This window comes from Poecilia formosa, unplaced genomic scaffold (assembly GCF_000485575.1).
Source record: "Poecilia formosa unplaced genomic scaffold, Poecilia_formosa-5.1.2 Scaffold208, whole genome shotgun sequence".
Lineage (NCBI taxonomy): Eukaryota > Metazoa > Chordata > Actinopteri > Cyprinodontiformes > Poeciliidae > Poecilia > Poecilia formosa.
Window position 1 is genome coordinate 525,560 of NW_006800147.1, and position 24,155 is coordinate 549,714.

Sequence of the window (24,155 nt, forward strand, 5' to 3'; positions counted from 1 at the left end):
ATTTGTTCCATTGGCTGATTATTTAACTTTTAACAAGGGGAAAATGTTTTATAGTGAAATAATCTGCCAGTGGAACTAGTACATTTTCATCATTGTCAAGAAATTATTAACTTTAAACAAGCTGCTGTATCTTGCTGAAAACTTTCTTGTAAGTTAGTTTTGTCTTATTTGACGTGCACTAAGATGTTTGCACTGGAGTCCAGACTGAAACTACTTGGTAAGATTTAGTGTTTTTGCAGCGGTCTGACACGTCCTGGTTTCCATTCACTAAACTCGAGTCCTTGTTGGAGCATTCATTAGCTCCTCTGCTGCTGATTGTGTTTTTGGTGATGCTTTTCTCCAGCCAGTCTGCATCTCTGTGCTCCAGCGATTCCCCCAGAGACCAACCGATCCCGAATGAATCTTCCCTCCGTGACGTTGATTCTTTGGCCTTTTCCCCCGGTGCAACCGCTCTGCATTGGGATCGTTGTTTGGCAGAGGGACTGAAGGCGGATAGATTGAACCGGAGGTAGTTTATCTTCGCTCCTTGGCCGCGCTCCGCCCATCGGCCGCGCGCTGCCACTCTTCCTCGGGGCTGAAATGGAAAATGGATGAAGCTGGAAATGAAACTATGTACAGAAAGACAGCTGCTGCGTCAGCCACACTGTGTGGCTCATTATTTATACAACACTTATTTCTTCTCCTTTTTCTTATTTCCTGTAATCCCTTTTTAGTCTTTCTTCTGTATTTGGTGGGAGAACATGGTGCGTAAAGCCCTGGTTAAAAAAACAAAACCAAAAATCTGAATAAATAAGGTACATTTTTAAAAAACTAATTTGCTTGATGCTCTTTAATGACTTCTACTAAGCAGTGTCTAAGATGCCAAAAACAACATTAAATTATTGCTAAAAATGTCTGGACTCCTTTTAGAAGCAGCTGAGATCCAAGTTAACAAAAACATTCAAAAAGTGGATTTTGCGTTTTAACAAAAAGTAAAAATTCACACCTTGTACACTAGTTATGCACTAATTTAGACCAAAGCAAACTAAATAAACCAGTTTTCAGATAAGTATTTTTGCAATGACTTCACAAAATGTCACCATACCCCATGCTGGAGGACAAGCATTGAGCGTAGCCATGGTTACAGATGCTGTAATGCTGGAGAAAATAATTATCAGAAGCTGAAATTATGGAAAGAATGGGGTTTTTAAATATAAAATGTAACTGAAGGGTTAGACCCATACCAGAAGCCAAAGAGTTGCTGTAGTCTGTTTATGTTACAGAACATTTAATACATCAATATGTGGAGCTAGGCATGATTTTCTTTTTCTTTTTTTTTTAGCTATTGGCAAGTACTGCCCACAAGCTTTTAATCTGAAAACCTTCAGCTCATCCACAGGCTGCACTGCAGAGAGCCTAAATTAAACATGCAGCCAGCTGTGTCCGTGGTCTAAGACATTATTTACAAGCAGTTCGGATAGATGCTACGTCTGTAAAAGTTTTATGATGTCCAAAAAACAACAAGCCAATCTTCTGTCAGGAGAGACAGAGACTCGCTGGCTGTGAAATGATCTGAGCTGATGCCGACACGGTGAAGTGTTGAGTCATGTAAACCCTCCAACCTTTGTCTTGGTAATTGTTGTTCAATCAAACTGATTTGTGGCGGTAAAAGATAAAATGTTTCATCGCGTCTCTTTTGTCTCTGCAGCCACATTTTGCTGCAGCCCAGAAATTTTATTTTGGATTAAAACGTCTTGGTAGCGTTGCTACGACGTCCCTCAGAGAAGTTACTGATCTACAATCACTGCACTGTAAAATGAGCATAAATATTTAGATTTTAGTCTCTCCAATTGCTTTGGGGACTTGGACACAATCTTTTTTTTATTTTTTATACCATAAATATTAAGATTTTATAAGTCCTTAAATCAGCGGTGACCAAACTGTGGCTCTGGGGCTAATTGAGTCCCTTGCAAGGTTTGTGTGTGGTCATGATCTCAATTAAAGAATCAGACAAATTTTCACACAAAAAGACACAATTTACATTTTTTGTAGGAGAAAATTTTTGCTGAAATAAAAAAAGAATTCTTAAAGTGGAAAATATTCTATTTTAAAATCTTTTTTATTGACCAAGTTTTTTTTCTTATCTTGTTTAATATAAAGTGGGACCACAAACATCTAGCAACATTTACTAAAGTGGAGACTTAGCTCATTCATCCATTAATGTTGGCAAAATATTAAATTTATGAAGAAAAAGTCATTCCCTAATCCTCTAATTATTGTTTTTCTTTTTCCTTTTTGAAAGAAAAAGAAACTATAGGAAATCATAAAGATACATGCTTTTATTTAGGAAAATAAAGAAAAAAGCCCACAAACAAGTGACACCATTTTTTAATGTCTCAGATGTACAAAGGTAAACAAAAATCTAAATTGGTGGTTCGTTTTATTAAAATATTTCAAACTTGATGTATTATTAAGCAAGTAAAAACAAAAAATAGTAAAACTATTGTTAAAAACAAAAACACTGAATTGTTTTTGCACTTTTATCCTGCAAGTAATGTGAACTTGGGAAATTGGCCAAAAGTTTAGAGGTTAGTCAAAAAAACTGCAATCAAAATTCTGAGATGTATTCTCTGTCCTTCACTCTAAGGTCGCTTCTTTTTGCGGATTATCTTTCACGTCTCTGGAAAATAAAGGCACATTTTTACCGCAGAGCTCTGAGCTTCAGCCCTCAGCTGTTTTATGACTTATGAGATAGGATCGTGTCCTCAGTCTGAGGAGAAACTGTGACGTTAAACACTCTCTCATGGAGTGAGCACCTCCATCACTCTGCTGCTGCTCACAGGCCTCGCATTCAGTGATGAGGGCAGCCATGTTGCAGAGGGAATATTGTAATTTAGAGGCTATGAGCTGATAAGCGGTAGAAAAATGCGACCTTTGGAGTAATTTTGCGACTGCAAGAATGTTACAAAATTCACCCTCCAGCAAGTGGAGCTGATGCAGATGGAAAGTTTTATAACATCTGGGATTAAATTGTAAATTATAAAACCACATATCGTTTAAACAGAAAATGTTTTGTACAACAAAATGAATTTTTTTTTAGCTTTTAGTAATCATAGTAATTATGCCCATACATAATATACATAATTGGAGAAGCACATTCATTAAATTTGGCTTTGTACAGTAAAGCTTTTCGAACAAAAAACATTCTCTACACCAACAAGAGGGAAAATATCTTTTTCAAACCTACAATAGTTTATTTCTTCTATAGTTTGTTTTACTAAAATATTACATGTTTAATTTATTGTCAGTCAGAGGAGTTAAAAAGAAAATAATTCCTATTTTTCTCTGTTGGAGGAGAAAACATGGTGTACTTTCAACTTCCTGGGTGCACAAGTGCTTGAAGATGAAAATATACCTCAAATAGACATAAATAGGCATCGGAGAAAGTTAGCCTGTTTGCGAAGTTGCTTTGTAGAGCAAAATACGAAAAAAATGTCAGCTTCAGAAACAAAAATATTAACAAAAATGCCAGCTAACGCGCTATTGGTTGTTCTTTGCAAAGCAGCCAATCGAAAAACGCAATTTATTTTCCTTGCCGCTGATTGGCCGTACAACCAAGGCGGAAGTAAACAAGACTGAAAACGTTAGCTTCTCCGGTAAGGCTAAGACGATTTCCACTTTATGTATTATTGAGTGATATTTGGTGTTTAAACTATTAAAATATGCATTTACACTTGTTTTTAGAGGTATTAAGTATTTGGGCATTTCAGCTGTTAGCAAGCTGCTACCGGAGATCCACTTTACATAATAATCTATCAGAAGTATAGCAATTATTTTTGGTTTTTAAAAAGCAGTTAATGTTACACGTTTTTTTATTTTAAATATATGTTAAATCTTCTGTCAACTTTTAAATCAAGGTTGTCCCACCACGCCTAGCGAAGACCCCGGTCATGTATGTAAAACTTCCCAGCAGAAATTAGCATTTTCGACAGCCTGGTACATGGCAACAGTTTTAATCTCCGTGGTTAATTTGTCCCAATCCACGATACCTGCTCTGGTTGGATTTGCATGTTAATCTCAGCAGAAGGTAGAGCACAACCCAATTTAGCAGTGATTAATTTTCAGGATGCAGGCGTTATTTATTCAGCTTCGCCTGAGGTGTGCAGCCTCGGACTGTTTTTGTTTTACACCTCGCTTGATTAAAATATTTTCAGAGTAAAAATTACGTTTCATTATTTGTGGCTCAGCTGTGAGTGGCAGGTGGGTTAATCTTCTTAGTGTGCGCTTTGCATACAAACAAACACATTGTGCATGGAATTGCACATGCATTTGCTCACTGGATTAGCTGGGAATTTCATCATTTTTCAGGAAACTTCTAATTATTTTTGCCTCTATTTAGCCTTTTCATCTCTTATATAGGTCAGGTTAATTTAGGCAATTATATCATTAGGATTGTAGATAAATACTGCTGGGATGTACATTTTCTAGGCCATGTTCTCACTTGTCCTAATAAAACTTTTGAAACAATTCAGAGCAGATATTAAAAAAACCTCGTAATACGAACTGATAATTGCGCAGCCCTTATTTCAACATATATGTGACTTTTAAAAGATTAAGAGGACAGCAATGATTTTTTAGTCATTTTTCCAGCTCAGTAGGAAGCCCTAAATCATCCTAAATGCTAATGAAGGACATTTTATTGATCGAGTGAAGGCTCTACGACCTCATAATCGAGGTGAGGTGTCCCTCTGCTGTGCTTGATTACCCTTTGTTACCTTGATCTATGTGCCTTACATTCAGGCGGAAAGCCAGTTTGCTGCCATCTTTAAGCACAAAAACTGCTCACACACTGGGTTATGAACACGCTGGAGGATCTATTTGCGGCTCTTGGGAATAATGAGCGAGCCTTGTAGCTGCTGCCTGTCGTTCATTATTATTTCAGCATGACACAGCCCCATGTCACAACCAGATGGAAGGAGCAAGATTGAAAAGTAAAAATGGCAGCCGTCGTCAGCCGAGGGTGAAGGTGAGTCACTGGTTTCCTGCCCTGCTGATGAGAAAACGATTCATGACTAAAAAGTCACAGGTAATACTTTATTTTTCCAACAATTATTCTTTCTCAGTTAATGCAACGTTTATGGATTGAAGAAAAATGAGACTAGCGTACGTTCTTCCTTTGTGTCACTTCACCGCCATCTCCAGCTTTTATTCTGCACTATGTCTTAGAAGTGTTCAAAAATGTCCTTGGATATAGAAGCAGCAAAGAAAATGGCTTCGAATTACTCAAATCCAGCTGACAAACCTTTCATCCAGCTCTCGAAAAATAATTTAAGTACACAAGTGTTGATATAACCTTAAACTGTTTAATGTTTAATTGAGAATTTATGTGACAGATTAACACAAAGCTGGAGGAATGATGCTTGTTCACTGCAAAAACAAAAAAATCTTACCAAGTATTTTTGGACTAGTTTATAGTACAAATATATTAGTATACTTGAAATGAGACAAAACTATTCATAAATAAGCTTTCAGCAATATACAGGAGCTTGTTTAAAGTAAATAATTCCTTGATATTGATGAAAAAGTTCTAGTTCCACTGGCAGATTTTTTCACTTATAACATGGGAAAATGTGTTGTTACAAGTTAAATAATCTGCCAATGGAATCGTTACTTTTTCATCATTATTAAGGACTTTTTGACTTAAACCCTTATATCTTTCTAAGGAGTTACTTTTGAGTTAGTTTTGTTGAGATATTTTCCCTACAAACTAGATCAAAATTACTTTATAAGATTTTGTGTTTTTATATGTTTTTACAAATGAAAATCTAAATTAGTTTTTATTCAGCCCCTTTTATCCAGATACCCAAAAATAAAATTCAGTTCCTTACAAAATCACCCAGTAGTTATTATGCAAAGCTTTTAAGACAAACATTGGGTTTCTCAACCAAGCCAGAAATTTGGGCTTTATGGAATAAAAATTGCCACAAGGAGTCCAGATCCTTTAATTATCGAATTAAAGGAAACAGCAAACATGTAGAATCAGAATCTCAAGTCAAATGAGACCAAAATATCACTTTTTGGTCTCGAAACGTTATGCATGATAGAAAACCTCAATCCATGTCCATGGTGAAGCATGGTGGTGGCAGCATGTTGGAGTAGTTCTGTTAGTTCAGTCCTGATTTGTTCTTTTTCGAAACCTTTTGTTAATTTTATTGATTGTGGGTTTGCAGTTTGGACAATTATTCCCTAAATGTCACAATTTCAAACTAAATAAATAGTCAAGTTGAATATTTAGTTAACAAGCAATTTAGCTTCAAACTAAATTGTTTAGCATATTAAATAAATATTCTATTTCAAGCTAAATATTTAAGATGCTAACTATTTAGTTTGAAGTTACATATTCAGCATGCTAGCTAAGTATTTACCCTCAAATTAAATACTTGTGAAATAAATATTTAGATTCAAACTTAATATTTAGCTTGCTAACTAAATATTGGACTTCAAACTAAATATTTAACTTGTGAAATAAATACTGAGCTTCATACTAAATATTTAGATTTCTAAATAAATATTGCCTGAGGCTAAATATTTAGTTTGAAGCTAAACATTTAGCTTGCTAACTAAATATTTACCTTCAGTTGAGATACTTAACTTGCAAAATAAACATCTAGCTTGAATCTAAATATTTAGCTTGTTTACTACTTATTAAGTTTGAATCTGAATATTTGGTTAACTAAATGCTTCTTTTGAAGCCCAATGTTTAACTTTCTAACTAAATATTTGGCTTCACACTAAATATGTGATTTGTGAAATAAATACTGAGCTTGAAACTACATTTTTAGCTTCCTAACTAAATAGTTACCTTCAAATTAAACATTAACTTGAAGGTAAATGTTTAGTTGCTAAATATCCCAAATCATTGCTGTTATTTTTTGACTGTATAACTTTACAAATGCCGCCCCGTAGGATTCAGCACCAGCATGTAACATTAAGATAATGTCTCGTTTTTCCTGACTGACAACCGAGTTTTATTCATGAAGGAGACGAGACGAGAAAAATCGGGAGGAGTTCACATGCAACTCATAAAAAATCAATCCAGCCAAGAGATTGACAGATCCCACGCTCAGTTTAACAAAAAATAGAGAGAAGCTGGTGTTTCTCCACCTGTCACACCTCTGTGAGGTGATTCAGGCTGCAGCGGACGGATGCTGCTGCTCCACCTCTGCTCTCCATCTTTATCTCCTGCTTGTTTGGTGCCACCTGGCTGAGCTTTTACATGGAAATCCAGCTTGTCGTTAAATAAATTGCACTATTAACTGCCGACTGGAGCCAACAAAAGACCCGCGATATAAACATACAGAAGAAGTGAAAACATCCAGCCTCTGTTCCACACCTGTCAGTCATCCCGGCTGCGCAGCGGCGCAGAGTTTGACTCGGCTGAACTCAAAGCAGAGATGAAAGTCAGGGATGCGATTTATTTAACTGCTTTGAAAAGGATCAAGCCTTTCGTTGCTACTGCGTGACCTCTATAACAAGTTCTTTGCTGTTTGAAGCAACAGTTCACATGTTCAAAAGGTCAAATTTAAAACATTTATTTGTTTGAAATCTGTAGCTTTATTGATGTATTCAGGTGAAGTGACCTTTCAAAAGTATTTATGCACTCACAACTTGTTCATCTCAAGTTAGGGCCATTGTGGACAGGAAAAAATAAGCACATTTTAGCCAAAAAAACTCAGAAAATTGCTTGGAAAAAAAAAAACAACTCAGATTTTGAGATTGTTGTCAGAAAATTTCCAGGAAAAAAAAGTGGACTTTTCAGAGTTTGAAAAGACAAAAATTTGCTAGAAAAAAAAACAAAACTAATATTGGGATTAATCTTAAAAATGTCAATTTTTTCCCCAGAAAATTTCTGAGTATAAACTCAAAATTAGAATTTTTTCTAGCAATTTTTTGACTTTTCAAACTCAGAAATTTCCACATTTTTTTTGCTAGAAAACTTGAGTTTGAAAATTTGGAAAAACAAAAATTTTATTTTTGATTATACTCAGACATTTTCAAGAAAAATCTTGGAAAAGTATTGACTTTTGAAACTTAGAAATTTTCAAGTTTTTTCCAGAAAATTTCTGAATTTAAAATGTCAAAAATTTACAAATTACGCACCACTAACTACTGTAGTTCATCAAGTAAAATCTCAGGGAAGTACGTTGAGAGGAATGAAAATTTCATCTCTGTCCTGTTCGGGTCTTTCAATCCGGGAAACTGTCCTCCAGTCTGCGTCTTCTTTAATCCCTCTGGTGAACACACACACACACACACACACACACACACACACGCACGCCAATGTTACCGACAGTGAACTATCAGCCTAACCTACCAAGAGGGGACGTCCGTTTCTGGTCATTTGAAAAAGCAAAAACCCAATATAAAATTTACTTTTAATCATTTTTTAAAAACTTGCCAATAGGGGTCCTGGATCTCTGGGCTTTAGTGTTTTTATTTAAATAAGTTTTTCAATACAAATATCCTCAAAAAAAGAAATTATGGCCACATTTGAAAATGAATATTGTTCCGAATGCCATTTCATGGCGGCATGAATTAATATCAAGGTCTGCAGCAGGAGAAAAATATTTATATTTTAAATTAGTTTTAATATGTTTTTTTTGTCTCAATATTAATATGGATAAGTTGCTCCTCTGTCTATAATGATCCATCGTGGTTCTGCCTCTGTCGTTCTTTGCAGACAAAGAAGGGACCTTCTGGACAAAAGTTAAATGCTCCAGACAGCATACAGTATATGCGTCTCTATTTCTGCAGGAACTTTCCGTTGACTTCCATTCATTTCTACAGCCTAACCCTAACCATCACATACCTAAACCTGACCAAAACTCAATTCACACCATAGTCTTAAACCGAACTCCTAGCACAAAAACAAAATTTCTCCTTGTGAGGACCAGGCTTTCATCCCCACAGGATCAAGGGGTCCCCACAGTGGAATATGTGTCAGGATCAATGGGTCCCCACAATACATCAAATACATGGCACACACACACACACACACACACGCTTTCAGAGCGTTTGATGACCCTGCCTTCCAGGGTTTCAAACAGCTCTGAGCCGCATCTTGTCCCTCCATGAATAAAACTCTGGCTGCAGTAAAGGCACTCCTCATCCATGCAGTGCTGTCTGTTTTTCCAGTTGTCCATCGGAGTGATTGGATCTCTAAAAGCGCATCCCAGCTCCATTGGCAGTCACGTATTCTGCAGAACCATGGCGGCGGTGGCCGTTCCCGGCAGTGTCCGGTTGTCTGGGAGAGGCGGGGGGCTCCAGTCCGGCTGGAAGAAGTGGATGTCAAACGTCCTTGCCCAGTTGGCGAAGGCGCGCTTCTCCGTGATGAAGCGGTGGTGGCTGCCGCGCTTGCCGCGCTCGTGGGAGATGTACATGGCGCACTCGTCGGGCCCCCGCGGCTCGTAGTAGTGGTAGGGGACGGACTGGTGCTGAGGCTCCCTGCGGAGACAGAAACAGGCGACATTTAGGAAGATTTTAATGAGTTTCATTAGATACCATGAAGCATTTTTCATTTCAAGGTGAAGGAGGATGGTTGGCTTTAATTTATCATTTGCTGAGCAGATAAGTTTAATTAGATTCATATTTAAAAGTGGCACTTTCATCCAAGCCTGAAATAAGAAAATTAAAAAAGTTTCACAGTTTAAACTTGATTATTAAAATATTAAAAGTGCACGGCTCACTTTTATAGCAGTTTTGACAGCCTTTTTTTCTTTTGTTGCATTTTTACCAGTTCAGTTTTGTTTACACTGCAAATATATTAATACACTTGAAATAAGACAGAACTATCACAAAAACAAGACAAAACTAGTCTGATAGGAATTACTGACCATAATTAGTGATGCGCCAGTTATTTTAAATAAGTTTTTAGCCTTGATTTAGGGTGTTTCAGCAGTTTTCCAGAAGCTTGTTCCAGATTAGATGAATATAAGAACTGAATACTCTGTCTCTCTGTTTGTTTCCTTTTGCGTTATAATATGAATACATTTGCTTTACCCTAAATTTTAAGCCTAATATTCATGTTTTGAAATAATTGTGAGGATTTTTCAGTTCAGCTTGTTAGCTATGCAAGTTTCTCAAGTTATTTTTTTCCACCATTTAGTTGATTTCATTGTTGTTTTCTGAAAGCATTTCATTTGTGTTCTTATTAAATATTCATGAGACATTTCACCAATTTCTAAATTTCAGCATTTTCAGCAACATCAGTCATTCCCACCGTCATTTATCATCATATATTCATCTGCCTCCTGACATATAATACATACATTACATATTCATACAGTCATCATTTTTTCTCATCTGATCATGTCTCTCTGGGTTTACAAGCTACTCTGGGCCTGAAGCTCGACCTCGTCCCTCAAAACTGGGTTTCTAGGTGTTTTAAACTGCAGGACTGATCAAGCTGTCAAGATAACTACAATCACATCTCTCAAAATGCTGCAGCAGCAAGCAGAGAAGTGTGCTTCTGTTTGTGTGTCAAAAATAGGAAGGTTTGTTATAACATTCAAGGTTTTATTTTAGTTAAAAGTGCCCTCTGTCTGCTCTCCACTTATAGTGAGTGTAGCGCTCTGGAGACTTTGAGGTGAATTATGTTTTAAATTAAGAAAACTATTTTTCAGTGCTTCCTTTTTTTTTTTTTTGCAAAGTCTGCTTCTGTTTTCTTATGAATCAGACTGGATTAAGATGAGACCTGTGGTTAAAAATGACTGGCACGTCACATAACGTCTGACACCGAATTGTTTTTAGTCTCCAATCTCATCGTCACACTGCAAAAACACAAAAAAGTATTTTTGTTTGATTTCTAGTGCAAATGCTTTGGCACATTTGAATTAAGAGAAGACTAACATAAAAGTAGCTCTTCATCAAAATAAATAAGTTGTTTTATGCCAATTCTTCACTGTAGATACAAACAGTACTAGTTCCACTGGCACTTAAACAGGAACATAATCTGCCAGTGAAGCTGGCAGATTATCTATAGTAAGGGGTTATTTACTTAAAACGAGCTCAAATTTCTTGCTGAAAAGTAATTTTTAAATTAGTTCTATGTGCTAAGATATTTGCACTAGAAACCAGACCAAAAATACTTGGTAAAGTTTAGTTTTCTTGCAGTGCAGTGATAGTAAATTTAAGGAAATGAACTGCAATAATGAGCCTGAACTGATTATGAGACAAACCTACAATTAATCCCAAAATTAGATTTAGTCTTTAACTAATCTTTTAATTTTACAAACATGCTCCTTCTACCTGGAAGTAATGTTGACATGAACTAACTCACTCACTCTTTGGTTACCTAGCAACTCACTCACTCTCTGGTTACCTAGCAACAACTTGCTGAGAAACTGCCACAGCAGCAGTTTAAGATTTCACCACTGTGCTTCATAACTGCTTAAGAATAAAACAAAAACAGCAGCGTGGAGTGAAAATTGTGGATAAAATGTGAAAGGTCACACAACCAGTTTGGCTGAAATTCAAATATTTAAAACAAAACTAATCAATAATTATCAATAGACTGATATGAAACAATTATCTTGTGACATTTTGTCATATTGTCCAGCCCAATCACATACTGTACAGTTTTTATCAAACGTAAATAACAGGATTTTTTTTTTATGCGACACCTTTTACATCTATTATTCCCTTTGTGAGATGAGTTTCATTTCCTACCATAAACTCATTCATAATTTTAAAGGGGGGTATTATGTGTTATGTGTTATGTATTTTCCACGCATATAGTGCCATTTTATAGCACAACCAAGAAACCAAGTTACCTTCAGTTGTTATAAAAACTCTGTACATATCAAAAAGAACTTAAGAAACTTGACTTGCATCTGACGGCTTTGAATAGGCCTCTGTCTCTTTAAGAACCTCCTGCCCTTTCCAACACGTCCCTTTTATCTAGTCAACAAGCAACAATTCTCAACCACTGCTGCCATTTAAAGCTGCTTTTAGGAGCTTAGTGGTCGTGCAGTTCCACCAGGTGTTGTTGCTGCCACTAGTCTGGAGGAGTTTGGGGTAAATAGTCAGAAATTCAAATCAGAACCACCAAACTTTGTCGCTCAAGCTGTTAAAGTGCTGAACTGCTGTTAAGATAATGCTGTATTCTATTTGCTTTGCAGGGAAATGTCAGTAAATCAGTTTGATTTAATGTATCAGTGGGAAAGCTGTTTGAAACATACTTTAAATGCACAGACTGCTGACATTCAGTAAAATCTGCACACCTCAGTTGTCATGAGAACTACAATGGACCGCTGAGAATCTGCAAGCAATTTCTGAAAGAAATGAAGCAGCATTCCTCCTTCATGTCTGTTGGGATTGAATTTGCCCATAGACCTTAAATAAACAAAAAATATAAAAAAAAGATTTCAATCGACCTGCGCCTGGGTCGAGGATATGCTGAACATTGAACAGTTTGTTCTCTTTTATTGAAAAATCTAATAAGGTTTGTTGCTTGCTCAATGAAACGGTCCAATTAAAGTACTGGCTGAGATGAATGAGACGTGAGCTGTAAATCTAATCAATAAACTCCGCTAACGAGGTGGGTTGCCAGGAGTGAACCTGAGTTTGTGATCATAATGAAGTCCAGAGTTTCTGCAACATGGAAACATTTTTGGAAGAATGAAAAATGTCACGTCTGCAGTGGAAATAATTCATACTTCATTTTAGATACGCTCTACAAATAAATCTGTAAATAGGGGACATTATTTGCAAAATATTAGAAAAGAATCCACAAGGACTGAACCGTGAATTAAAGTGTCAAATAATTTCCATTTATTTTCTTTCAGCTTCTTTTAAAAGTAATTCTGAAATAAATTTATTGTACCTTTTCTCATTTAATTAGCTAAATAATAAATTAAATATCTTTCATTTTTGGGCAAATGAAAGAAAAACAGATATTTGTGAAAAAGTGAGCTGTAAATGGCTGTACATTTATTAAAAAGGTTCTTGCATGATTGTACAATTATAAGAAAGGAATGCAATGTTTTTGAGTCGATTGTTTTTGTTTTTTAGTCAAAGATCAACAACAACAGGAAATCACTCTGTTGGATGTTTGTGGTTCAATTTTCTAGAAAAAGTTTAATTTATGCAAAAACCCGGTTAATGCATGAAACATTATTTTGCATTACTATCATTTTAACATGTAACATTTTTGTGTTTTTTATCTGTAAAAAACTGGATTTTCTCTTGTGCAGAATTGTGACCTCAGGACCCATAAAACCATCAAGAGGACCATAAATGGCCCCCGGGCCACACTTTGTACACCCCTACAGCAACAAAACCACAGCGATGCTGACACTGTATTACATCTAAATCTAAATCTGTTCTTAGAGATATTTTGTCCTGAGACTATATTCCACTTTCACGCTGTAAAACATAACTCTTTATATTTTAAATCCACACGAGGAACAGAAATGCGTCTCTAATGTTTTTCTGAATTAAGATTCTCGTCCACCGCGTCTTTTGTCTCCTTCAGCAGCCGACGATCAATCGAGTGGCAGCCAATAACCGGGTCGTTTTATCGACGTCATGCTGCAGACAAGGAAACGTTTTAAACTGCTGTGGCTGATGATGCCGAGTGGCTCAGAAATCTACTAACCGTAACGCACAAAAGCTTTGAGTCAAGTGAAACAAAGACCAGAGGAGAGCTCATCCAGGTGAAATGGAAAGTTTTAATACAGAAAATACAGGTTTTCATTCGCATCTGTTTGGGTTTTGTTTTAATGCTCAAAGTATTATCATTCAACGTCTTAAAAACATTCATCCAACTTCAACAGCTTTGAAGTTGGATGACCGGGAAGTGAAAGGACATGTTATCATATTTCTACATTATATATCCGCATTAACAGCGATATCAACTGATGTTAGTCATTGTTTAACGTTGGTCTTAGTCCAATAAGTCAAACCGGGCCGATGTTAGCAACCGATATTTATGTCTAGTCATTTTTATGAGCTTTGAGAGCCGAGGGGTTGATCAGTACGACGGCGTGTCGGGTCGTTGTAGATCAAGGAGGGAAAAGAAAGAACACAAATCTGCGTTTAAACTCAGAAATAGATAGAAATTTAATAGAACATTTCTGAGATTCACTTAAATATTTCTGAGATTTTGCCAGCAAATTTTTGGACTTTTTAAACTCAGAAATTGTCATGTTTTTTTTTTCTAAAAAATATCTGAGTTAATCAACATTTTTCTAGCAAGTGTTTCACTTTTCAAATTCAGAAATCCCCTTGTCTTTTCTGGAAAATTTCTGAGATTAATCTCAAAATTTCAGGTTTTTCTCAAAGCAATTTGTTGACTTTTGGAGCTTCAAGAAGAGATGAGGAAAAATGTCCTCTTTTTTCTGTCAACAATGGCCTGAATACACTGTTGTGTTGTGTTCATATATTTATTTTCAGTGTCAAGAGGGGGCTGAGTTCAAATGCACGTCAAAGATTAAGGATTATCTGGTAAAAAAAAAAGGATTTAAAGCTGTATATCTTTTTACTTCCACTATTCTGCACAATTTTGTGTTGAGCTGTAACTCAACTCCTCTTTTCCCCCCCAAAAAAATATAAATGTGAGGTTTAAATGTGACAAAATATATATAAAAAAACCTGCAACATATTAACACATGGGCATGTAATTATGGGAATCATCTTTCCACAAATACCTGCTGTCACAAAATCCATTATCGGCTGTTTTTTCCTCGTTTTTGGAAACTATTTACACGTTTCTTATCGAGCGCTGCAGTGCAGCTCGGCCTGGAAGCCTGTCAGTCGGTTCTTGTCTGTGAATTTGTCGTTAGCATTCAGCTCCACCTTCGGCTCTCACCTGCAGAAGTCGGGGGCCACCATGCCGTACACGTTGATCCGATCGCAGAGCTCCAGAGCGATGGTCATGGTGAACCAGCCGGTGCTCAGCCACGAGTTGGAAATCTTCCTGCAGACGGAGGAAGACCACAGTTCAGATCGGTTTGATACGCTTTGGATGTTCCTTATTAACTGAAACGGATAACCAGAGGATCCCACAGCAATGAATAAAGATCCATCTTGATGCAGAGGTCGATTCATCCGACGCCTTCCAGCTTCATTAAACTATAAATCCAGATGGATACAAATGAAATCTGCCAAATAATCAAACTCTCAATCAGCTTCTGTCCAAGTTAAAATCCCATTCTGCGGTGGTCCGTCTGCTTTTCCACCACAGAGATGAGATCCGATGAAATAAATATGAAGTGATATTTACATTGCATTAAGAAATCTCTTTCCGTCTAAATGTCCATCAGCTCTGAAGCAGAGTTGCTCCCGCATTAAAAATATATCTCACCACTCAGAGGAATTTAAAAAAAGATAGAAAATTAACTTATTTTTGAAGTTGTGAACTAGTTCTCTTGGTCTAAAAGAAAAGAAACATAAAACATAAAAGAAACATAAAAAAACATGTTTTTTATGTTTCTTTTATGTTTATGCATATTTATTTTTTGACATTTGTATTTTTCTCAATTACAGAGACAAAATTATCGAAACAAACAATAGCAATCTAAAACATTATTGTTAGGTTCACTGAATGATCTAAAATTGCCCTTAGGTGTGTGTGTGTGTAAATCTATTGCCCCGTGGTTCACCTCTTATTACCTCCACTTGACCTAGTATGCTTCCTTGATCAGGTTGAATGTTTATGACATTTTCTGCTCAAATTAATTCTTTGATGATGAGATCTCAATCTGGTCAGGTCTGCCTATTTTGGGCCTCCTGCCTCTTTAAATCTAAATGATCTGCTGGCCACGCCCCCCAGCTCAACGTTTTCACTCACAGGTAAAAATGGCTGCAAACAGATCTGCAGTTATCCAACCACACATCTTTGAAAAGCAAAAGTAGAGCCTCCTGCACAACCAAAAATAACTCGGCAAGTGGTTCCTGGGTGGTAAGTCAATAACCAAACACTTGTCATTCCCAGCAGCCGTTGTACAGCGCATACAGCAGTAAAACCGGGTGACCAAACTTGCTAGAGTTCCACTTTGGTTGCTAGGTGACGGGCTGAGGTTGCTAGGTAACGACGGAGTGCCCGTCAAATGTAATGTTACATTTTCCAGACACCAAAATCATTGACGTATTGCCAAAAAAAAAGCAGTTGAGCGAGTTTTTTATTCACATGATCTGTTTTTAGAAGCAGTTGAAACCAAAATGGAAGCATAAAAACACACAAAATGTGAATTTTAATAAATGAGAATCTCATCATCGGGTTGAAGGAGTTCATGTTTTATTTGGGTCGTTTAACCAGAAGCTGTGAACATCTCAGGCTAAAACCTTCAGTCAACTTCAGCCTCCTGATGTCTGGTTGCTGCCGTCTAGCCTCAGCTGTAATCTCTGCCAAGCGCAGCCGTGCAGACGGGTTTCGCTGCCGTCATCAGAACACGTCTGGAACAATTAGTGGTTCTGCAAACTGCCTCATGAATATTTCAGTGAAGAAATGCATCACAACTGTTCCTGTTCCCTCATTCGGAGTGTGAAGATATTCATCTTTGAGCTGATGCAACATGTAACTAGGATCCTTCAGCTGCATCACACACAGCTGTGCATTTCATCATGCCGGCTCAGTCTAATCCTGACCAGGATCAGAACAGGTGCATATATTTATGCATCAGAATCTGATGGGCTGTTCTTCCAGATTATCCTATTAACACAAAATGTTGCATGTCTGAAAGTAAGCCTTGAAACTATTTGTCACTCTGAGTCATTAGATGGTTTTATTCACTAATAACAAGCCTCTCACCATATGTGAAGATTAATGAGAGAAAACGAACCAAGCTGAGAACAGGAGGAAAAGCAATATTTCTGCTTAATGCACTGAATTCAGTAATTAACTACGCCATCTGTATTATTCCACCAACAGTAAACATGTATTTATAGAACTCCCATCACAACACAAACTGTTTGCAAAGAACAGAAATACTGAAACTGAGCAAAAAATGAGTAACTTGAGTTTTTTCTCTGCAGGATAAAAACATGGAAACGTGTTTGAGTCTGGGAAAAATGAATGTTGCACATAGACACGAAAATGCAACTTCAAATATCTCTATGATCAATGAATGATAGAACATGTAATGATAGTGGGTTATTTAATATTAATTAGTCAATTATTAACTGAACAACTGTGCACAAAACCCAAGATATTTGTGGTTTATGTGTTTATAAGTCCAGTTCGTTTGGGAAGGTGTGAATGAATTCTGACGCAGACCAAAACAGCAAACATTAATCCGTCTAAAAGCCTCAGTCTCAGTTTGGCTGAATTGAACTCTGGTGCGGTTTGAATGCCAAGCGGACCGGATGCCGCTCCACAAGCAGGAAGTGGACTATGGTGCAGGGCATTCTGGGTAAATACAACCAAAATGCTAGCAGTAGAAACAAGTCGTGGTGTTTTTACCAAAGACAAGAGAAATCCTAACCGCTAAAATATGATGCTACTCCATTTCTGTTTACATTTCGTGAAGGAGGAAGTTGCGCTCATGTCTTCTTCTGAGGTTTTTATGTTGCTTCCTTCAATAGTTCTCAGTGCAGCACCCCCACAGGCGAAGAGGGGAACAGGTTTTTCAATTAGCTGGTTCGTTTGACACGGTGCAGTGAGAAAGCAAATCGCAGCAGCTAAAAATGTAACAAATGTTGTAAATTTGGTCCCCAGTCGAACCAAGTCTACCAGACTATCAGGAGTGAAAACACACAACCTTAGAAAGCAAAGCATATAATCTGCTCCTCCTGTAACACAAGGATTGACAATCACAGCAAAAGTTAGGTTGAAATAACCTTTTCAGATGAAACGTATTTGCTCCAGGTGGTAATTTGTTTGGTGTGGGCGGTGGAGGATGCAGAGTAGATTTCAGTCTGGCTTTTCCATGGGAGGAGAGGGAAAAGCTTCTCCATGTCTGTGCCTGCGGCCATGTTGTTTCATAATCCATCCAAGACTACAGCTGAGGCTGACTCATTCTGTCGTATTGGACTTTCTCAAATGTATTATTGATCTTTACCTCATTTTAAGCCGAGCCAGTTTCAGTTGATATGATCAGTAGTCCAATAAACCGGATATCGCTTTGTATTTTTTACCCCTGGGAAGTGTTTGAGCACTTGTTTTTGACTTTTTCAAGACAGAATGATATTTCTCTGATGATCTTCAAAACCAAACAAACTGAAAAAAGGGAACTTATGAAAAAATAACTTGATAAAAACCAGTATTTTTTTTTTTTACTGGTTTTCAATTTCAAAGCCATTTTCTCATTTATAGCCAAAACTCAAAACTGGACTTCCATATATTTATAACAAAGTTACTTATGTAATGGATCTGACTGGAAATGTCAAGTGAAAATGCAAAAATATTTTTATTTTCATATTTCTTTAAATGAAAATTAGTGTTTTAGAGTTGCAGTTGTAAAGAAAGCATTGCAAGAGTGATATGTCTGTGGAAATCAGGTTCATGTGGTTTCTTAAGATCAGTTTGACAAGTTTCCTTCTTTATCTCCCAACCTGCCTCTGCTGCTTTTCAAAGGTGGCTACAAACTCTTTAGAAACAACCAGGAAAAAAAAAAAGAAAAACACTCCCGTTGGGGGATGAGACCTAAACAAGGCGAGGCCAAGAAGAAAAGCCCGCTCGCTTGCTGCTGAATGAGGCGACACTTTGGAAAAAGAGGGTTTATGTGTTTGAAAAGGTCTTCAGACGTTCCAGCCTAACAGAGAGGAAGGGTACAGGGATGCGTCAGGCAAAGAAACGCTGGAATAAAAGATGTTCAGAGTGTTTAGATCTCGCTTGTAGAAGCTGTGAGGCAATGAGGAAATGTTTCCTGACAGAGGAAGAGATTTTATAGTGAGACTAAAATCTTATTGAATATTACTGAATTCTTTCCGTGACTGCAAAAAACCAAAACCGTGGCCCTGAAACAAGAATCCCAAATCAACAGTTGCTTTCAAAAACAAAGTCAGAGATGAGAAAAATCAACCGACACGATTCAAAATATTGAAAAATGAGCACAAATAAAAGTATATTATTCAGAAGTACTCCGGTTAGTGGGCAAATTAAAACAAACTTATAAACCTTATAAAAAAATTGCGCCACTCAGGAACAACGGAGTTGGAAAAAAATATTTTTTTTTCTTTCGGTTAACCGTTTCTTCTTGTTTTGGATGTTGTGCAGTTGGACAGATTTTTGGCTTTGCTACTTTATTGTGATGCGTAACCATAGCAACAGTTGGTTAACAACAGGGAGCAGCTAGATGGAAAAGCCGAAATGCAAAATATCTTATCCTACCATCTACAGTAACTCTGAAGAATCTGAATTAATATGAGTTAAAACAACATTTAATTTCCTTTTGGGATCAATAAAGTATTTTCACATTTGAATTTGAATAAGCATGCATGAAAAAATGCTGCATGTTTGCTACCACGCCATGCTAGCAAGCTAAATGTTAACCTGCTGATAGTGCTAGCACAGTTTAAATTGCTAGCTAAAATTAGCTAGCCAAATGCATTTAGCTTGCTGTCACTCTCTAAAATTAGATTTATTTATTTTTTTGGGAAATTTCTGAGATTTAAAAGTCCAACAATTTTTACTTCAAAAATATAAGAACATTTCTGAGGTTTTTTTTTTCTTTTTTTGGCGGGAATTTACTCCTTTTTTTTTTCCTCGATATACTAATAGCCTCATCATAAAAACCAGACCACTAAATTAAATGTTTATTCTTAAAACAGCAATACATAAATGTTAGCATTTAGCTTGCTAAGCTAAGTTCAAATGTTTCCATAAAGAGACTCATAAACCTTCTCAGGAGAAATGAAGATCTTCCAGCTACAAATCTTGAGCTGGGAACAAATTAAACCCATGGAGTTCATAAGTCTCAGCGTTACATTCATGTCTCATCAACTACAGCTGCCATGCTTTCAACCAAGGCTATAAATGGTTGCCAGGTAACAGAATTACAGATGCTCTAACAGTGCATTTAATCTTTTTAGATAAATATGACTCACTAACGTCTTTTATCAAGAGGCCAAATGTTGCTGGCAAAGCATCCTTCCATCTGGAAAGAGTGAGTCTGTTGGCTAAAAAAAGAAAATGAAGTCGCATTTACCTCATGCTAAGAGAAATAACAAGTTGTGGACTAATCACATAAACAGCAGGAACATGTATGAGCTCAGTTATTTAATTTTACTTGGGTAATATTTCTTATTAACTGTCAACAACTATTACAACATTAATGTTGTTAAACTTTGACACAAAAGGGCTCAAAAGTGGAAACCGCTAGCTAAAAAGCTAGCAGTGCTAGCCCTACAAGCTAACGTAAATATAAGAGCATGAATATAAATGTCAAATTCATAACCAAAATTTCAACACAGATGTTGAACCTTAATCAACTGAAAGTTTACAAAAGAGCCAAGTAAATTAGCACTTAAGGATTTATCTGGAAAAATTTATTTAACTGAAAAAAGTGAAGTAAATGTTTTCAAAATTTGCAAAAATGCTAAAACTCTACACCAAAAAAATGAGCTAGAACAAAACCTACAACAGTATATTGTTCACAGAAAAAAGGAGTAAGTGTCCAACAAAAAACCCCTCAAATTCTGAGGTTAATTTGAGAAATTTTCTAGAAAAAACCTGTGAAAAGTCAAAAATTTATTAGAAAAAAACTCCACTTTTTTTTTTAAATTAATCCCAGAAATTTGAGGGGAAAAAAAACTTGGAATTTCTGAGATTCAAAAGTCCACAATTTTTACATTTCAAACTAAGAAATTTTCTTCAGAAAATGTTAAAATTTCTGAGATTTTTTACTGGAAGTTTACTCTTTTTTGTGTTGTTTGCCATCGACAACGGCCCCGTTGTAAATGTTTACACTTAAGACAGCAGTGCATGAATCCATACACGTCTTTGTGCCCCAACTTATCATCTAAATTACTAGCAGTCTGTAAAAACATGAAAACTGGCCTGATTTCAGATTTAAGATCTGTGAACTTTATTCTGTTACTGAAATCCTTATTTTATTCCTGTGAACCCGTTTTGAGGCATCGCCTTGTCTAGAGAACCGGATGTATTTCTACACCAATAGTTCAAAGATTAAATGGACTTTATTTAATGTAAATCATATAATCCAGCGATGAAAAGCTGTTTATTGTGAGTTATAGACAGAGCACAGAAAGAACTGTCTGTCTTTGTCCTCCTTGAGTCTCTGCTGGTCCTGTGATTGACTATTTTAGATCCTTCAACAGCTTTTTTAGCCTCCAGCCAAAACACTAAACTGGGTAAAGCTGAAAAAATGAAACATACTGACAATTAGAGCAACATTTCATGTTCTGCACTTCTGAACAGTGATTTATCCCAAGCCTTCAGTTCCGCTCCTATAAATCATGCAGAGCCTGTTATCCTTTTACATGTTTGCCTGGTTTCTCCCTGGTTCTTCCGTTGCTGTAAAAATCCACCAGCCGTTCATCACAACCTGTGGGGGAAGCGACCCACTCCCACTGAATCAAGCGGCGAGCGGCGCCTGAGTGACAGCATAATGAGCGGTGACAACCGGCTGTCGTCGTTATTAGAGTCGGGGCTGACGCACAGCGACGCTATCGCAGCTGAAGCACCAACTTCTCATTTTCATTTAATTACGACTGGATCCAGGTTGTCCTGTCTGGAACATGTTGATTTGTTCTGATGGGTAAACAACAAAACAGGGCCTCTGGGCTTTAATATCACAACATCCCTGTGTGCGCACCCTAATTTTGCAAATTAGAAAACTTCAAAGCGCGGCGTCTTGTCATAAAGCAATCTGCTACGGATGCATGGAGGCCCTAATCAGGAGCCATGCGGCTAATCTCACTTAAGAAGTCTTCCTCATTTCCTTGTTTGTGAGCATGCTGGTGAATAATGTGGTGTGAAATGTCAAGCTCTCGGCTTCGATGGCTGTATTTTAAAGAGACAGGAGGGTGGCAGCGAGGGGATGTCACGTTTATCCCCCATCAGCGACGGGATGTTTGCACAGTTTGGCATTGCAAATGTAGCTAAAGCACCTGTTTAATGGGGAGTTTAATCTTGATCCCTGAGACTTAAAATCTTATTTTTTATTGAAACGTAGTTCACATGACAACAAAGATTTACATTTTTAATTAATCAAGAAAGCAAACTGAAAAATAGCAGGTTCTCTGACAGTTCCTTTAACTCACAGGCATCAAACTCGAGGCCCGGGGGCCAAATCTGGTCCACAGTAGTTTTTTATGTGGCCTTCTAGACTCCAAATTACATCAATAAGTCCCTCCAGTTTTTCCACAAATCTGCAAAATCCACACAAAATCAATAAATTTCCACATTTTATTTTCTGATTTTATGGCACATTTTCTCAAAATTGGTCAAAAACATTGAGTTTAAGTGACCGCTGCCTCAGCCGTACTTGATTTTACAGTTCATAATTGATACGAGTCATAAAAAGTTATAGTCAATCATACATCAGCGCAAATATTATAAAAATTCCTCACAAACATTTTTAAATTGTCACTACAAAATATGCAAATTTTATTGCAAAACATCACTAAAACAATCACAGAATCCTGGAGGAACAGCTAGTTAGTGATATTTTAACCGTTTGTTTTATCAGCACAACCGGCCCTTTAAGAGCATTCAGATTTCTGATAAGGCCCAAAATGACATTTCTGCTTTAACTCATTACGACGGGTAAAATATTACAACAAAGTGTTGGTTTAAGGTTAGAAAATTAAAAAATAAAATTACAAGAATGAAGTGAAAAAGTTGAGAACAAAGTCATAATATTGCAAAAATAAACTCTTATGAGAATAAAACTAATCTCTGTCCCACCATGTTACTGGTGCAGATAAAGGTTATTTAGAACTGCGATTGGGTGTAAAAACTGTAAAAATGAAATTCCTTTCCAAACCCAAAGATCTCCTCTATAAAATGTGAAAGTTTTTCTCTGGTTTCGGCCATTTTCCACCACATGCATGTAAATGACTGCTGGTCCTTGCCCAGCCAGTTTGACCCGAGCGTCAGAAATGATTACGGTCGTGTTAAGGGTTGATTACTCCTTCATTTCTCTCTCCCTTTTCAAACTGTACTCGACTTGCAGCGAGCTTTCCGTCTGATCACAGCTTCTGTTTCTGCAGCATGTTTCTCTCCACAGGGGCAATAATAGCACCATTAGCAAGTGTTTTTTTGTGTGTGTATGCAGAGCTTTTTCAGGCTCTTAACATCCCTCGTCTTGATTCTGCTCATTATTTGCAGCAATTTTCTTTTGTTCCTGCCTTTTATTTCATTTCGCTCTGCTGAGTCGCAGGAGAGTTATTAGAAATCTAAATCTGGAGGATCTGGGGAGCGCTCACCATAGAGACACAGGCAGATCCGCCACCCAAAATAAAGCCCTTACTGATGCTGATTGCAGCCCAGTAACCCTGGTTACTCCCTTCGAAAATCTCAGCATCAGCATAAGCCGCCTTCTGCTCCGCCTCACACATCTTAGCACGAGTCTCTACTGTCCTAAAGATTTTCTCCTTCAGTTCGGAGGTTTCCTTCTGTCCAACACTTTTTAATGGTTGACAGCCAGTTTCACCATTTCTGCTCCCTCCAGCTTCACCTTCGCGCCGGACTCCAGCTCATTCATTCTGTTCAGCTTCTAAGGATGTTTTAACACCTGATGGTCCAGAAGATTTGGTTCCATTTTGACCAAAGATGCAACATTTGTTACATTTTCAGCTGCTGTGGTTCGCTCTCACACTGCATTGAGTCCTAAAAACAAACTTACGGAACAACAATCTGCAATAGATAAAAATTAGTTTGAATATTTCAGAAAAATATACTCCATATTTCTAGATGCCATTTAATTGCCGAATGTGTTTTTTTTTAAGTTATCCTTTATTTGCTCTTTGTTCAGGCATACACTTTTATTTACTTATTTTTCTACTTGTTTGCTTTCTTTGGCTTCCTTTGTTTTCCACTTTTCCCAACCAATCAATTAGATCAATTAGAGAACAGATAAATAATGTAAGGTAATATGTTTAGTTTTGAATGTCTTCATTTTAATGTGTACCTCCTTGTTTGTTTGCTTGTTTTTTTCCTGGTTGGTTATTTTATTTTATTTTTATTGCTGTTTCTCATTCTAGTATGTGGC

At 36.9% G+C, this 24,155-nt stretch overlaps 1 protein-coding gene across 1 annotated transcript in view; it reads right to left on the reverse strand.

Annotated features, from left to right (window-relative positions):
* Positions 1 to 8,637: 8,637 nt before the first annotated feature.
* The window catches only part of st6galnac5a (ST6 (alpha-N-acetyl-neuraminyl-2,3-beta-galactosyl-1,3)-N-acetylgalactosaminide alpha-2,6-sialyltransferase 5a), a 68,291-nt gene continuing 52,773 nt past the window's right edge, over positions 8,638 to 24,155 (reverse strand). Inside the window, exons 4-5 of the mRNA XM_007567418.2 lie at positions 14,849 to 14,956; positions 8,638 to 9,483 (exon numbers count right to left, since the gene is read on the reverse strand). Of these exons, the coding sequence (XP_007567480.1) occupies positions 9,228 to 9,483; positions 14,849 to 14,956 (364 nt within the window). The 3' untranslated portion in view covers positions 8,638 to 9,227. The remainder of the gene's footprint in view (positions 9,484 to 14,848; positions 14,957 to 24,155) is intronic.